Source organism: Lasioglossum baleicum, chromosome 10, assembly GCF_051020765.1.
Source record: "Lasioglossum baleicum chromosome 10, iyLasBale1, whole genome shotgun sequence".
In the NCBI taxonomy this organism is placed as follows: Eukaryota; Metazoa; Arthropoda; class Insecta; order Hymenoptera; family Halictidae; genus Lasioglossum; species Lasioglossum baleicum.
The window spans coordinates 2,392,326-2,410,400 of record NC_134938.1 but is presented as its reverse complement, the minus strand read 5'-3'; the positions used below and the strand labels follow the sequence as shown (position 1 = coordinate 2,410,400).

General features: G+C 36.6%; 2 protein-coding genes across 26 annotated transcripts in view; both read left to right on the top strand.

The window, feature by feature from the left end:
* Positions 1-224: 224 nt before the first annotated feature.
* Positions 225-13,319, top strand: Ap-1sigma (AP-1 complex subunit sigma-2). 8 transcript variants are annotated; one of them, XR_013009784.1, is made up of 7 exons: positions 225-411; positions 528-706; positions 815-923; positions 1,678-1,815; positions 6,883-6,956; positions 13,002-13,096; positions 13,276-13,319. XR_013009784.1 is itself a non-coding variant. In XM_076432014.1 (6 exons), the coding sequence occupies exons 1-5, from the start codon at positions 409-411 to the stop codon at positions 6,925-6,927; spliced, it is 474 nt and encodes a 157-aa protein (XP_076288129.1). In that variant the 5' UTR covers positions 226-408; the 3' UTR covers positions 6,928-6,956; positions 8,520-8,683. The 8 variants fall into 8 exon arrangements, 3 of the variants coding, with proteins under 3 accessions (XP_076288129.1, XP_076288127.1, XP_076288128.1); XR_013009788.1 differs by lacking the exons at positions 13,002-13,096; positions 13,276-13,319 and adding exons at positions 6,633-6,722; positions 8,520-8,683; XR_013009787.1 differs by lacking the exons at positions 13,002-13,096; positions 13,276-13,319 and adding exons at positions 6,633-6,726; positions 8,520-8,683.
* A 910-nt stretch (positions 13,320-14,229) lies between these two features.
* The window catches only part of LOC143212804 (diacylglycerol kinase theta), a 37,699-nt gene continuing 33,853 nt past the window's right edge, over positions 14,230-18,075 (top strand). For 5 of the 18 annotated variants that reach the window (XM_076431989.1, XM_076431982.1, XM_076431984.1 and 2 more), the window contains exon 1: positions 14,232-14,934. In XM_076431989.1, the coding sequence (XP_076288104.1) occupies positions 14,799-14,934 (136 nt within the window). In that variant the 5' untranslated portion in view covers positions 14,232-14,798. Of the gene's footprint in view, positions 14,935-18,075 lie in introns of all 18 variants that reach the window. The other 13 variants (XM_076431986.1, XM_076431981.1, XM_076431975.1 and 10 more) reach the window with 5 other exon arrangements.

The following is an 18,075-nucleotide window of genomic DNA, read 5'->3' as shown; positions in this document are numbered from 1 at the left end:
ATGATTTGATTCTGAAAAATGAATGCATAACAAGTGTATTTGTGTATATTTTGTAACTCGTAGGACACGTCCTGGAGTCTTTTTGTCCGGTAGAGATTGTTTCGGTACATTCCTGCCAATATAACTGCTTCAGGGCTCTGCTACCTCATCATAGATCATCATAGATACGTTACTGTTTGTCGCGCATGCGCGTGAAATGTTGCGCATTTCTGGCATCACTGTGCCTATGTCGCTGAATGGCACATGACAGGAGCTGACTGGCAGCTGGCAGTCTTTAATAAATAGTATCTCATCGGTGGCCAACAGCCAACAGCCAAAGTCGAGTCTACTTCACGTATTGTGATCTATTTAGTGAAAGGTGTTGTGTTTAATTTTGTGGTTATTTTATCAAAAGAAGTTTACTTAAAAATGGTAAATATTCATTGTTTATTCTCCACATGATTATAGATTGATATGGTAACTTTAACCTTAACGATACTTAAAAAATATGTAAGTCGACTTTTATGTAAGCGATCAAATTCTTTTAGATGCGATTTATGTTATTGTTCAGTCGCCAAGGAAAGTTGCGTCTACAAAAATGGTATGTGGCATATCCTGATAAGAAAAAGAAAAAAATTACAAGGGAATTGATTACGACAATATTAGCGCGAAAGCCGAAAATGTCCAGTTTCCTAGAATGGAAAGATGTTAAAGTTGTCTATAAAAGGTACACACTAATTATATCATTTTATACAATGATTCGCGATTCTTTTTGTAATCGAATTTTCGATTAAATGTTTTACCATAATACGAACCATTAGTGATTTTGTTTTAGATACGCAAGTTTATATTTTTGTTGTGCAATTGAACAGAACGAAAATGAATTGCTCACTTTAGAAATTATACATCGTTACGTTGAATTATTGGATAAATATTTTGGAAGTGTAAGTATAACTCTACTTACGTTAGACATATTTCAGGTGGGTTAGCTTGACTTTATCAACGATCAATTTCATTGACAAGCATATCGCTGACATGATTTCATTCAAATCTGATTTTACCAACTGCATCTACTCGTTGATATCAGAGATCCTCGACAATGTTACAGCTAACACTACATAATAAATAAAAAACATTACATATTAAAGAAATCTCTGATCTTACTCTGCGTTAATGAATGAACAAATTGTTAATCAATAGTATTTTCAACGGTAACCAAAGCACAGAATGCATTTTCTTCGATATCATCGCATCTTTCTATGGAACTTCGTAAAACATTTACTACTGTTTTAGCTTGTTTAGCTTCTATACTTGTGGAAGATAATTTGAGTTAAAGGAAATTTCATTCTGATTTCTAGAGGTTTTTAGGTTGTCGCGGAAGGGAATGAACAAAATTTTCATCTTATATACAGTAAAAAAACTTTACTTGTAAATGTTCGGTTAGATTTGATCCCCAAACCTAATCCGAACCAAAATCTGCCTGCCTTGTCTCTGAAATGATTGTTGACGATTTGAATGTATCATTTAAATGTGAAACGATTGCCGGCAAAGGTCAGGGTAACCCATTTGGGATGAAATGCATAATTAATTCAAGCATTAGAATCTTGCTAATCTTCTTTAAGATTACCAGTCAGATTATAGCCTTTATACTTACATAACAATTATTCTGAATAGTAACATCATTTTCTGTTTTACTAGGTATGCGAGTTAGATATAATTTTCAACTTTGAGAAAGCATACTTTATCTTAGATGAACTATTGCTCGGCGGTGAAATTCAAGAGACTAGCAAAAAAAATGTGTTAAAAGCCATTGCATCTCAGGATTTACTACAGGAGGTTAGTTATGGGGATGTACCCATTGAGTTGTGACTTGTTTTCTTTATTAATCGCATTTATAACTTTTATTTGTTATTTTATAGTGATATACTTGAATCGTTTTAACTTTTAACATGATTACTTCTTCAACTTTCAGTTATACAAGAGTTGATACTATTTTTATTATTATTTCGATAGCATTCTCGTAGTTCTTATCTGTTTTTGCAAAATTGTTAAAACGGTTCGCAAACTATGTTTTACTCTCATTAGTTGGTGTGTTACGTCCTTTTCAAAGTAATCGAATCAACACTGAGTTAGAGGTATACATACACAAGAAATACCAAAACCTCTTGTATGATTTATATGTGTAGCATGTTTTTAAAGCCTGTTTTTATTCTGGGTAAAATAATGTGGTGTTGAAGGTATAACAAAATGTCTCTTATATCGAAGTATTTTGTTTGATTTTATGCATAATGATACTTGTATGTACATTGTACATGTTATACACATAACGTACATATAAGTATGTTATTAGTTATTACATAAGGAAAGTTATATATTTAGATACATATTTTTATATGTAAAGGACGAGTGTAAGTGGAACACTTACAACAGCAATTAGCAGGATATTGAAAAAAGAAAAATAATATTTAAAGAGACATAATAGTATTAGAAATATTATTATTTCGAATAATATAGCAGCCACTACATTATTTCGATGCCTAGGAAAAATGGGTTGTCATGACACTTTGTTTATTAACAGTGTAATTATCTAAATTGCATGATGGAATGTAACCCTTTTAAGTTGAAATTTTGTAAGAGGAATGTGTTATTGTCCTTTTCAGTTTTGTGTATTATATGTACATTACTATATTTTGAAACCTTTTGTGGTTTATTATTTAGTTTTGCTTGAACTTGTCCGAAATTTTTTTCTCAGTATTTAACATTGTTACGCACAATGATTACTGTCGTAATGCTTGATATAAAAATGTTATACATATTAGAAAAAACCTTGTTACGAATAATATGTATGTATATAGTGTGATTGGTAACACCTTTTTATTATTACTAATTACAAATATGGTTTAGATTTCTTTCTGAAAACAATTAGATTTTGAAATGATCATTAATATATATACTTAGATAAAATATTGTGTGGTCAGGAAAGCATGAAAAGTGACTGCTCATTCTTTCCAGTGATATTAAATGTAATGTCTACGCAAACAGTACAATGTAGATATATAATTTATCTTCAAGATACTGTATATTGTAATTTTGAATAGCTACTGCTGTGTGCATAGAATGCTTACACGCTTATTCTTTTATCGATGTAAGTGGGCTTATATGTGTTGTAAAAATTTTTATTCATAATGTACGCAACAGCATATCTGTAGTAAAAGAATTTTAATCTATGTAAATCTGTTGCCATATTACATTGACATTGAATACTGTTATGTAATACCATGTTCAATATCGTGTTTTAGTACATAAATGCAATGAGAACATGAAACTATTTTCACTTTAAAGTTCCTTCATAACTTATAGTTAGGTATTTCTGATAAAGTAATTCATCGTGACCACTTATTGTTCTAAGAATCCGGTTTTTGCCAAGTTAACTTCTAACATTCTATACCCGTTTAAGAGAGGTGATAATCTTTTCAAAATTTATTTACAAGACCAACATAATATTGCCGGTTAAATAAAGTTTTTTAAGAATTATACAATGTACTTTTTTTACTACAATAAATAGGAGATAATAAATTTTTTAATGTTTTCGGTGCAACGGTTCGATCGTTTATTACGAATTATAAAGCAACTTTGCTAATTGTCAAACAAAATCAACGTTTATTTGAAACCGATCTAGGTTATAACAATCGATGTAAGGCGGTAAATTTGAAAAGTCATAATATGTTCTTAAATCCACTCTTACGAATATACCTTGTTGGTAAATCGTTATTAACTTTCACTTTTATTGGAATCAAATACATACATTCAATTGTACAAACTGAATAATCTATAAACTATAAGATAAGTCTGTGACATTATCAATTCCTTTGATAATACTGTGAACATTTAAAACTTTTCTAGTAGTCTACTTGCGTCTACACTTGCCATTATATTTACTATCATTTTTATTATTGTGTTCCCATAAGAAAGATCTGTATGAAATACAACAATTTGTCAAACTTCCAATATTATTAGAAATGTTATATCTACATATGCACATATGAGGATTATAATGAAGTATTTGTAATAATATTCTTAAAGACAACCAACAATTTCAAATAATTTCTCACAATAGATTTTGTATTACGGTATTTGTACTTACACTTTTATTTACTGAATTATTAATGCATTATTGGATTTAAAGATTTACTTTTGAAACTGAAACATTTATACGTTTATACCTAATTATTTAGGTACTCTTATTTATATTTACAGCTTGTCTAAGTAATTGTTAAGTAGCTTGGTGTGATGTTCACTATATTTACTTTCTATGTATAACATAGTTGGATAGATTGATAGCAGTATTCCTGTAATGTTTACAATTAACTATATCTAGTCTCTGAAAATTTTTATTACTTTCTGTTGCTGAAAAAATATCTGAATATCCGTTTTCTAATGAAATTAGTTAAACATGAAAGTGTAGATTAAATACATATTCACTTGCAGTGATATTATCGCACACTATTGAAATGTTTGTTAAAACTTCATTATGCTATGGAAATGCTGTTGTTCATAGCTAGTTGTTGAAATGTATGTATATATTCTCAAGTTATAATAAATATTAATCATTACCAATTATATTGATGGTATAATTTCATATAATGTTATTAATCATGATCCATACAATAATCTGGAACAATATTTATAAGTTGTTACGATTCGGAAGATCGCTTTTAAGTTTTCTTTTTCTTGCATAATTTCATAGCATGGAAGTCATCATTTCGTGAACAATCAGAAATTACTGGTTTTACCTCTAAGAAATTATTATATAAGAGCCTGAAAAAGCAAAAAGAATAGATTTAGTCATAAGTATTTTTATAGGGGATCAATCTTTTAGTTATACCATATTTTGTGAATGTATCATATTACATATATGTATACATTTAATCATATTACAATTTTATCTAGATACCGTTTAATATTCATTAGAATGACTAGTCATATCTATGGATTTGTATTAATTATAGTACATAATAAATTCCTAATTAAATATATCATCGATTCACTTTCATTAATTGATACAAAAATGTTCTGGTTATTGTTAACTATATGTATACATTAGTAAGGCTATACATTTACCATCGAAGTTATAAAATTGCTTTGAAGAATGGCGATTTTGAACTTTCTTTTTTATCATAAGTTAGACTTGTAAACATACAGATTTAGCTAACTGCTTGACATTCAATGTTTAATTACCTGTTCTTTTCTTATAGAAGTATATATATGTAAAGAAAACGATTCTAATTTCTATTCCTCGAGGAGAAAAATATGTTTTGTTTTATACGTGTAAGCACGGTATCGCTGTAACTGCTTTTATTGGTTTAATTTTGTTTTTAACATGAGTTGACGCAGAATGACAAGGTATTTTGTATAATATAAATTTTTCATGGAATTTTTAATTCGCCGAAGCGTAACATTTCCTTTTCTTTTTGCAATTGTATCACAAATTCTGTAAAATTAATGATAATCTTTAGCTCAACATTATTGTTCCATAACTAAGGACGCAACCAGAAATACACTAAAGATTAGCTAGAATATTTGTTTGTTTGTGGAAGGACGAAGCTGTGGAAGGTGCCCTGCGGGAGATAGGGCTTTTGTAGGTGCTGCGTTCTTGCATGCCCGTCATGGCCAATGTGACAACCCACATGAATCAAGACTTGGAGCAGGCTCACCCGCTGCATGATGCCATCATACATCTCTACTTTTTCTATAGTTATTGAGCATCAGTTTTTTACTTAACATTGAGAGCCCCTACGAACCTAGCATATAAACCCATATATTTTTATATAGGCGACAAAGAAGAATAATATAATATATATACATATATATTATATCATAATATAATATATATGTATAGTAGCTCACATAGAAAGTCCTGTTAGCGACAAAATTGCTTCTCATTTGATTTTACTTAGCGGACATTAGATCTAGCATAGTTTAGTCCCGTACTATGGCAATAAAGTGAATTGTATTTTAGATGGCCATAATTCACATGTGACTACAACACACGAGAAAAAAACGAATATTTAAATAGTGTTCACGTAGTTTTTTAATCGTTTAAGAAGTTATTTTCTCACATTTTGTATAGTCCCCTCTTTATACTTCTGTACGTGGAAAATATTTATTCTAGTATGTCATTAGAGGAATACTTGAAGGTATCACTTCTGTATGTGTGTTCGTGTATATACATAAGCAGTGTCAATTTTTAATGTTACGATTCTAACACAGAATAAACTAATACCCGTAATAAATGTATACAATGGAATTTTCACATAACTGTACACGGAATTATGTATTACCTTTCCATGTAATTAATCCAGTTGTAATCGTATAATAATCTGTACTTTCAGGTTTTTTTTTTACTAAGGTATTTTTTTGTTCAACTGTTTTTTTTTCGAATAAAAGTGCTCCTAGGATTATTTATTTATTTATTTATTGTTTGTTAGGAAGGTATATTTCATGATTAAAATTGGTCAAGTTTATGGTATGCACACCCATTTAACCATATAAGTGCAAAAAACATTCTGTGCGTAGCATGCAACACAGATATTTCTTTGATTGATGCTTAAGCATTTCGAATAAGGCGATAAATGAATATGTGCTTTGTGCAGCTTTGTGTATCCATACAAGTATATACTGTTATATGAAAAGGGTTCAGTTCACCATTTGAAGCTGCATCAAGGAGATTACTTAATTGCAAAGTAGGTATGTGCATACTTATATATATTTTCATTACTGTATTTGCGCGTTATACGATAAACTGCAGCATCAAAGAAATTGATCCCTCTTCATATATATACTTAGATATGTATCTTAGCGAAATCAATTTTCATTGTAACGAGTCTGATCATTCTGTTTCAGGATGAAACTCCTCAGGGATTCTTCGAGGACCATGGTTTGGGATAATATTTCCTAGACAATTTGTCGAATTTAATGTAAGTGGATTTATAATGATGCTCCGAACATTCCAAAATTCTATTTACCATATACTATGTTTATTACATTTAAGAGTATAACGCTAAATTAATCGTAATTAACGAGAAGTCCTTTTTTCGAATTGAATTAATGTCGATAATAAAAGAGTACAATTTTATTATGGGTAATTATTAGACAGCGGATTTTATGCATTTACGACAACAATGAATAGGTGCAATGTAAGACAGTAAAAATATTAGGAGAATTTGAAAATAAATTTCTATTTCACTGCAGTTTGATGCAATTTAGGTAGAAAATTTTTATGTTGCACGAAGATCCGCGCTGTCTAGTAATTATAACTGATTCTCCAATACTATTGAATCTTTTTGTAAAAGCAATAGCAGTTTCTTATTGCATACATTACGTGAAGATTATGTTATTTAATCCTCTGCTGTTCATCGTACCAATGAATTGATTGTCATTACGTTTACTATTTATTTCTCATTTTTTTATTTCAAATTTTTTATTTCTTATATTCAAAACTTGATGCGCATACTTCGGTACGAAGTAGCAAAATAAAAAGCATCAATAATTTCTTACATAGAGGGTTAAATAATGAATTTCGAACATTCTGTTTTCTACGTGCACATATTTTTTACGAGGTGCTCATAGGATATTCACTTACATGTAATTACTTTGTGAAACCAAACTATACATAAGTATTATAAAATTTGTTGCGCCTTATTAATTTTTAATCGAAAACTATATTTTTGTGCGTTATGTAGGAGAGGTAACGAATAACTTCAAATTAAACATTTTTAAGTACTAAAAACACAACAGCAATTATCAATAAAAGCAATTAAAGTATTACAGAATCAATTAGGGCATTAGAGACACGATTTCTCGTACAAGTAATTATATTAAATCGTCAAACTATAAAAACGCTGCGAAAAGAATGTTTGTTAGAAAAGGAATTAGTTGTTAAAAGATATAGTTTCTCTTTTGATTTTATTATCGCTGAATTAAATATATATGACAAGCAAAAGGATTGACATTTGCAGGACTACTGTTACGAGTTCATATAGTTAACAAAAATATTCACATAATTGTCTTAATATCATAGTAATACCAATTTTCAATTAGTTAATACTTGTATTTTCTTATAATGTTTTCTATACACATACAGTATAATTATATCGGTATTAACAGGCTGTCATCGACATATTAATTATACACATATTCCTAACAGGTTTCCAAAATCTTTAAAACATTACTGCAACCAAGTGTTTCAATTTTTAACGATTGATTATACTGTTTTATATTTATGTGCACGATTTTAATATTATATTAAAACCACGTAGTTATTGTTACATGCATTACTGCTTATTCTTTAACTTGGTACTATAGTTGTTCAACTTGAAAGAGGCAAGAAAATATTTTAATTCAACCAACTCGTTTCGATTTTGTTAATTGAATTATCAGAATAATTTTAAGAATTCAATATACATTAGTTCGATCGAAATGTATCCGTTAACTATTAATTTGTAAGTAATAGTTATATTTTATAATTGCACGCACTACAGAGTGATTGACATCTGGAAGAGATCATGGCAACAATACCTATTAAAGGATCTTCTAAAGTAGTCTCGTAAAAATATTTTAGTGGCAAAAGCTCTGAAATTATTCACTTGATTTCTATTAACTACTCTTCATACATATAGCAAATCAAATTTGTTTACCACATAAATTAACGATTTATTTACATCGTACATTTAAACTATACAGAATATGAAAATGATATTCAAACATTGAATATACACCATAACTATATAGTTTGATAAAGAGACTGGTGCAACGTCATTTTATTTTCATAAACAAGTATTCTTATTGTTCAAACTTCAGGCATTCTCATTCTCAAAGTATCAGTAATAAAAGCATTTGTTAAACGACTCTGCAAACGCTTCGTTCAATCGTTCTCTCGGTAATTGTTTAAAAAAGGATATAACCACCCTCTAATCATCCTGAGGATATGAGTTTTGCTGAAATATTATCTCCGCGTTGTTTATGGAAATGTCCATGTTCCTGTTGATTGTCATTGCTAGACTGCGGATGTTAAAGCAATGTTTGATGTTTTTATGCACATTCTGAGAAAGTGTAAATAAATAAAATCTTACTTCCCGTAGTAGTAGCATTTTTTAAATAAAATTCGTACCAAGTTCTGTGGAATTTTATATTCTAGCATTATTTATTAAAATTTTCGAAAGCCATAAATGCATAAACATCCGCAGTCTCGTCACTACCATAGCGAGGTATTTTTGCAAGTTTTGATCGCGTTGATCCTTCCTCTACGTAAATAGCAGAAATAACGAGATAATTATCGAAAGAAATTCTCCCATGGAAAATATGTTTATAAAGAATATTGTTCGTTGACTGTTTATTCGTAGCATCGGTGCAAGCTGACATGAGATTATGTGTTATACATATCTGAGATACATATACAGGGTGGTTCGCCAGATATTACCACCTCGATTTTCGTCGTTATTATTATTCGTAGCGAAGAATGTTTATCGATGCATATTTTTAGCGAGGCAATCATTACTTTCTCGATTCAGAAAATGTCGCCAAGTTGAATCTTTTCTGTGTATAAAATCATTACAACATTATCAAGAGAGTCGTGGTTTCATAACAACGCTAAAATTAAAATATCTCCTTAACTAATGGTTTTTCGATATCAATAGGTTAATACTTTTTCGTAGAGAATATGAAGCTTCATCGACTTGTGCAAGAAAATGATACGATCCCATTGAAAGAAATACTGATGACCTTCATATCTCTTCTACGCGTCCACATACAAAAAACTCGCAACACCAAAGTATGCATCTCTCGAAACTTTCTTCGTTACGAATAATAATAATGATGAAAATCGAGGTGGTAATACCTGGCGAACCACCCTGTATACTTATACATATATACGCGTCGCCAGTTAGTGTTAGACTGTTCTGAAAAAGTATTCACTTTTCTCAATCGATAAAACTTGCGTTTCCATACCACTGAACAACCTTACTCTGGCCTTTCAGTGCGACAAAGGTACTTTATACATAAGATCGCTCTTTTTAAAAAAAGATTACGAGACTCGAGCCGTGCATCGTCGAGCTCCACGATCGACGATTAGAATGTTCAATGAATTTCTGGAGTTACAGTTTTTCGAGTCTGAGGAAAAATGTTCAGCATTACGCGAAATATTCGGGCGACACGAGAATTCCTTCGAAATTCGAGTATACCAATATTTCTGAACGTTCCAATGTATTTAGAGATACATGTATACTAGACTAACGAAAACGTGTAATCGATTTTATAAGAATATCTTGGGAACTTACGATACAGTATATTAAATTGCCAGGACACGTTATGTACTTCATTTTTAACTTTAATTGTAACGCACGAACGTTCATGCATGATTTCATCAAACGGATTGTGTAGTTTTAGTCGAAGAAAACGAGGGCTATGTTAGTTAATGTGTATCAGGTAATTTGCATTTATATACACGTGTACTAATGGCGCGTGCGTGATACAGAACTATCGCATTACATACAATACTTTCTGTACTTTTTAAATATACTTTTGTATACGGCACAGTTTTCGATACACACGTTAGTTATTATAATTATATTCCTGTTTGTTCAGCGTGCAATTGTACACACACAGTACCGTCGATGTTTTCTCTCGGACGATGTTACACGCAGTTCTTTCATGCAATCAAAAGTAGCGATTAAGTGCGCGAATTTGTTAGAACTTGCGGTATAGCTGGTTATTAAACAGAATTATGAACACTACCAATGTTAAGCGTATGAACGTGTAATACGATAAGTATATGAATGTTGTATTGAAAAGACGATGCTTTGTGCTCCGTCCATAATAAACCCTGTAATGCAAAAGTACATCGGCGCTTATATTGAATTTTCTTGGTGCGATGATTTCTTGGTAGGATAGAGTTTTAATGTCTTGTTGCGGAAGCGACCGTAAGTATTATACAATTTTATTTATACACCCTTGCTTCTATGCGCTTTCATCTCCGTTATGTTAGATTGGACCTAAAACACAAGCGATTACATTTTCAAATAACTGTTTTATTAACCAGTTATATAGTGACAATTATTTTATATAATTGTTTTCCAACGTTTTACAAATTACGAACTTTTGCATTCATTCAGCATAAAATTAACATTCGACGAAAATCAAAATGTCAATTTCAGATGAGACAAGTTAATTCGAACATTTTTTAGAAGATCCGCTGTTTCCTGAAAATCTATTTAAAAACTCGTATTCAAAATGTACAGAGTGTCCGAAAAGTGTAATTCCTGAAGTAATTTGAAGAAACCTTCACTAGTTCTCTGAAATAGAATAATGTAAATGTTGTATTTTGTATTTGTGTTTTTCCATATTTATATTGTCTCTGAAAGACGCGTCGAGTCTCCTCGTATTGTGCGAATATCTGTTTTAAAAATTTACCCTTTTGTCAGCAGCGAACTGTAAGTTCAGTAAATCGATATGAGCGTCCTATATGTTTAATTTTATAAATCAAGTTCCTGTCTGGGCATGCATTAAACTCTTGAATGAAGAGAATAAAGTCAACACGAACACAACACACATCCGGCGTTGAAGAAGATTATACACCCCGCTGCTGTCGAGATTCTCGTCATAAATGTCTGCAGGACGTATTGTGAATTACGTATTTCAAGGTTTGCCGCAATAGTGGATAAGTAACAATGGCGTCACGTATAACAATGTTACGTTATTTAGCAAAGTACGGTCGACGGCAAAGTTAGCAGAAGTCGTCGTTGCCACCCTTTTTAGTCAAGGGGTGAAAACAAAGCTTTTATATTTGATAAGCACCGTAATAAGGATGAATGAACGTAGACACATATCTTCGCGGATTTTGTTTATACTTTTCTTTCAACAAATACTCTTGTATTAGATCCATTTTTCTATTATTCCTATTCGTAGATGAAAATTCCACAATTTTTTTAATTGCACAATCTCATTCCTTTGTTATTACTAGATAGCGGATTTTATGCATTTATGACAAAAATTAATAGGTGTAATTCGAAACAGTGAAAATATTAGAAGAATTTAAAAATACTGTTATGTATATTATTTTCGACCTATTAAACATACTGAGAAAGAAAATAAATTTCTATTTCACTTTTCAGTTGATTGCAAATCAACTAGAAAAAAATTTTTATTTTGCATAAAAATCCGCTGTCTAGTTATTACTGTCATTACGTTATCATAATGATTCGTTAATTTCTGTAGCAATTTTACAAGTACAATACAATTTCGAAAAATCGGTGCCGGGAGAACTTGAATAGCTTTTTAATCGTGCGCGAAACAATAAAGCTATTGTTGGCTCGGGTCGCAAATAACTTCCAGCGCAGGCACTTAAAAATTATTGAGTGAGTATGAACTGGCACTAATAATGAGAAGTGTCAAATAGAATAGCAATTATTAATTGATGCATTCAGACAATTGAAAATTTCCACGATTTGTAAAATAAGTTTCAGAGATGTTATATAATAATCTCTAATTTATATAATTCTATGTTGTAATTTCTAATTGCTGTGACAATTTTCTTTGTAACGCTTATAAGTGTAAAATTTCGTCATGTTACGGAGCAGAGTTTTCATGTATTGATTTTTATGCTTGTATGGTTATACAATTAACTATTATGCTTAACTTTCCTAAAGAGAACAATGAATGGAAAACATATCTGTTTTGTAACCCTAACTTTTTCTACCTAGATTAGGCATTTGTCCCCCTGCGACGAGGCCTGGCCGGTTAAGGGTGTCAAAAATGGCACATTCGATAGCTTACCAAGCAAAAACCCTTCCTGCAAAGTTTCAGCCCTACATCGCGTCTGTAAGGGTAGACACAGAGAAAACCAAAAAAATCAGTTTTTGTTACACTCTCGGCATTTAACCGCATTTCAAAATTCCAAAATTCCAAAAAAGATCTGACACATTTAACATATCGAACCAAATATTCAAGAATTTCTTCCGATTTTTCAGTTGCAAGCTCTGGTTGTGAAAAATGAAAAAGTCAAACATACACAGATCCCACGTTGAAGAAGAGTGAACCTGCTGGAAATGAATTCAATAATAAGGTATTGTCACCAACATTATCTCTGATTGTTCTGATATTTTTTGTAAGGTTGCGTCGTAGTTAAAGAAAACGTCTAAAGAAAATGAAGATAATTTTGTTGGTAGTTGTAGCTGTTTATTTTCTGAACTGTTAAAATATATTATGCAATCCGTTAACCGACTAGGCCCTTCGTGATTTCAGTTCGAGGTCGGTACATAGTGGAATTTCGCGAAAGATCGAGCATGCGGAGGGCTACGGGAAGGCTGGGTTGCCTGTCGAGCGATTCGTCGCGAAATGGCTGGTGCACGCATGGGACGGGAGCGCGTTGCGCGGAGAAGAGCGTTGCGGAGCCGCGTCGATGCGCGCGAGTAGACGGCGTCGACGGCTGGTCGTCGCTTTGACGTCGTCGAGGCGAGTCGAGTCGAGAGCGACCTCGAAGCGGTTGCTGGTGTGTGTGTTCCCGAGTGCGAGTGGCTTACACCGTCGTCGGTTTTGGGCCGACGAATCTCCGCTGGGCCGCGGGGTAGCTGGTATCGCGAGCCGGGTATTCGATATTTCGGAGCGTGTACGAAAGCGGAAACGGAGGAAGCAGAGTGCGGTGCGGAACGAAACGAAACGGAGCTGAGCAGAGCAGAGCAGAGCAGAGGCTTCAGTGGGGTGGAGCGGCGCCGTCGTTACGCTCGAACTGGGCGCTCCGAGACTACGGGACGTCGCGTCGCGTCGCCTCGCGACGCGCACCATCCCGACGTTGCCTCCGTCAGCAACGACACCGAACTACGACGCCGCGGTGCCCCGGTCTCTTCTCTCTGACGTTGACGTGAAACGCGGAACGATGTAATCTGGGATCATCTCGGTGATCGAGTCGTCGCGCGCCCCAATCAGGAACATTCGGAACCATGTTATCCGGTGCGACGAGCAAACTGGGACAATCGTGCACGCAGTCGACAGCGAAGTTTCGAGTAACTTGACCTGGAGCGAGAGACAAGTATCGTTCCGTGTGCGTGTCGCTCTGTGAGAAAAATCGAACGATTTTCCGGGTAGGGAGGATCATCCCGGAAGAAAGAAGAGACTACTCGAGGGGGAAGGCGGATAAAGGCGGGGGGAGGTGGGGGTGTAGAAGTTAGAAGAGGGGGCGAGAAGAGGGTTCCCTCGTGTAAAACCCCAGCGTGGGCCACGGTTGATTCCGGCACTGGACGTCGGTGGTGACGAAGGGGCTGATGTCAGTGCGGCCACTCGGCGCCCGCTCCGTGGCTCGGATGCGCGAACGCGACACCCGCATCGCCGTCGTACCGCGAGTAAAGCTCCCGAAGGAGGCGGAGGCGGCAGCAGTAGCAGCGGCCGATCACGGTGATGGTCAGCCGCGACGACACAGTGGTGACTGGTGACTGGCGTACGATCAAACGCGACCACGGTGTTACGCTAGACGGTGCCGTGCCGTGCCGGTCGGTCGGTCGGTCGTCGGTCGTCGGTCGTCGGTCCTGGGGGCGCAGTTTTGGGAATAATGCGTGTTAGGCACGTCACACGGCGACGAGGACGACGGTACGACGCGAGGGACCCGAGCAGCCAGCCACGGGTGCAGCTGCAGCTACGCAATTATGTACGCGTACGGTTTCGAGATCACGTAGTGGCTGCCGTGTAATTATGTTGTCATCGACGCGCGGCGCGCCCTGTGTAGCTTCACGGTGAAATTCTGGCGTGAGCGGTGCCGCGGTGGAACGGGGAACATGGCGTCGGTCTCAGCTGAGACTCCAGCCAGCCATGGGCACAGCTTCAGCAAGAAGACGTTTCACAAGCCGACGTACTGCCATAGCTGCACCGACATGCTGTGGGGCCTCATACAGCAGGGGTACATCTGCGAAGGTAGGTCTGCCACCACCCCACCCTGATTCGTAGCCCTGATGCCTGATGCTATAGACCCCGTGTCCCGTGTCCCGTGTCCCGTGTGTCTCCTGTACACTCTACACTCCTCCTAGCTATGGGAAAGGGTGTCGCTATGGATCATCCATTGGATAAACCACGACCACACCATTTCGATAAGCGATATATGTAGTCGTGGGGCGCCAAGATCTCGGGTTCACCCAAATCCTGCGCATTGATTCTTCGAATTCAACCAACGATCGAGCTCTCGGGTTTTGCGATAGTTGTTGAATCGGGGCTTCGGGAAGGATCAGATTCAATTTGATAGATGTCGAGGGATCGGGAGGTGGTGTCTTGGCGCGGTCATATTACCAGGGTCCTCTTTCGTCAAGTCTCCTTCGAACGCCAGGCTAGATTTTCTAGGAAAAACCACAAGGCTGAGAGAGAGAGAGAGAGAGAGAGAGAGAGCCGATCGATATGAGCGCGTTCGGTAACGAAATCGAATACGCGACGCGTTGCCATCGGAGTACGCTCATGTCCCGCCTTTTCACGGATTCCGAAACCTTGGTCGGCGTGCAAAGTTGAAACTGGCTGACCTCCAGGAATGATGAATGGCAAGTGCCCATTCACCGTGTGTGTAGAGGGTGGCACGTTCATGCAGAAGCCGCTAAGTGCTAATTCCTTCTGACCCCGATAGAACGGCCGTCGGAGCTCCCATTCTGAAACGGCCCCCGACAGACCCAAACGTGTCTACGAAGCCAGCCTAGATATGTTCGCTGTGTGAATCGAGAGCCTCGCTAACATTCCGAGAAAAAGGGCGGTCTGTGTTGCGTGACTTGGCGCCAACTCGTCTCACTCAGCAACGTCGCCTTCGCGTTGCGTGCAGCTGCAGTTTGCGTACACGCGACTGTTACTCTCGCATATGTTGCTTCCTTCACGGGGTTGCTATTACGAAATTGGGTCAATCGAAATTTCCTTCTTCTCCGTTTATCTTTCGCGCGCCGTCGGGGCAAGGGGGAGGGACTGGAGGGTACGAGTTTGAGCGAATCCTGTTCCCCTCCGCGTTCTCCTATCCGAATTCGAATCATTCTCCCGACGCGACGCGACGCGGCGTTATTGATTATCGCTCTTCGGAGCTAACATCGATCGTTATCTCCCGATACAACAACCCGGTACCAATCTGTAATCGTCGATCGAACTGTAATCTTCGATCCAGTCTGTCGTAGACACGATGGGCGACGTTCGGCGGCGCCCACGGAGCTTTCCTAATTATTCCACCTCGGTCCGTGAAGACTCTCGCTTGGTCCAAACCCACCATCTTTGGAATCCGATAACAGGGCGCCACATTTCCCACCCCGCCGCGATTTGCGCACACTCCTGCTCAAGTGTTTACCCCTTGCAGCGCGAAGCGGAGCGAAGCGAATATCAAGAAAACAATACACACCGGGGAAATCGTGTCCCCGTTGTCAGCTCTCTTACCTGTTGGTCGTTCTTAAGGCATCGGGGGTTGAACGGTGTCCAAAAGGGTTTCAATCGGGGGAGGGAGCGCCAGCTAGGAAATTCCGCTAGACTCAACAGTTGAGGGAAATCGAAGAGATATTAGGCGGTTCGAGGCGAGGGCGCGCGCATCGGCTCTTTTCACAAGCATTGATCGTAGCGGGGGTGTAGAAGGGGGTGTAGAAGGGAGGGCTGGATGGTGTGGGGTAGTAGCTAGTAGCTACCAGCTATATGTATACATATGTATGTATAGTAGATTCCGGAGAGAGCAAGAGGAACGAGTACACGGCGAGAGGGTTGGCATGGGGCGCAAGGTGGGGGTGTGCACGGGACAAGGAGCTCGTTGACGAGCGGACCCCGTAAAGTGTAAAGGATAAGCATCCGTGGACACTTCGGAACTCAGTATCGTTTAATCGTTTAATCGAACAATCGGCTCGATTCATGGGCTCGGTTGTTATGGGAGCGTCCGTCCGGGCGATAATACGAACTTCTAGGTCGCTCTTGCGGATTTACGCGTACATCTCGGATCGTTCGATTCAGAGAACGACGGGATCGATCTTTGCGATAAGATACTGAATTTGATAGAGAACGCGATAAAAACGTATTTTCTCTTTTAGGCATCTTAACCCTTAGCACTCGAATGGCGACCCTGAGAGAGGCGTCGCTAAAAACTTCTGTACCATTATTCAAAATATTGTTTACATTATTAAATGTATCGGTATCTGATCAATTACTAAATATTTAAGTACTGTATGAGGTACTATCATGGCGAATGGAAATATTCTAGGTTGGAAGAGATGTTGTTTGATAACATTCTAGTTATGAAGATATCATGGTTGGTGGGTTTCCCAATTTTACAATAATGCGCTCTCAGCTGTTTACTGAATTCTACCAAGTTCCCACGAATAATGCAAATTTCGTTTTTTGTCGAAGGTGAAATAGAAAAGTATGGTTGCAATCGTCAGTTTTCTATATATTTTCTGTCACTGTCGACAGCTCACGGATTGATATATGCAGAAAAGACAATTTATCCGTCCACAGACCAAATCGCTTAATCATCTATCGCCTTTCCTACATTTTGACATTTTTACGTTTTATTAACTTGATGGTTAACTTTTCCCATGTACAATAAATTTTCTAAATAATTAGGCTTAATACCACATAACGACAATATAGAAAGTAATTTTAAAACGAATTATGTCATCAGTTTTCTCTATTTTTTATTCTGTGATCCAACCGTTGTGACTATATTTTTTTATTTCACCTTTCCTATATTCGAAGTGCACGTTTGCGCGGATGCAGTGCATCTCGGTTAATAACAATCATTCAAAGTTGCACACAATGACTCGACTGAACCTAACACCCGTAGGATTTACGTAAATATCACTGTTTAATCGTTGGTATTTTTATTCCCTTTACTTGGAGCGACGTGAAATGTCAATTCGGTCTTGGACTTGCAGCTCGATTCGGTCAAATGAAATTTTTGGGACCGGCACCGATTTCTGATTTACAATTTCAGCTCGGGAGCACACCTCTGCGCTCGACGGATGTTACGGCCGCTTTGAATTCCGAAACGCGGCCGCCATGATGGTTTAAACCATTGCCAGGACAGAATGCGTTCGCCTGGCAATTAGCATGTGACAGATT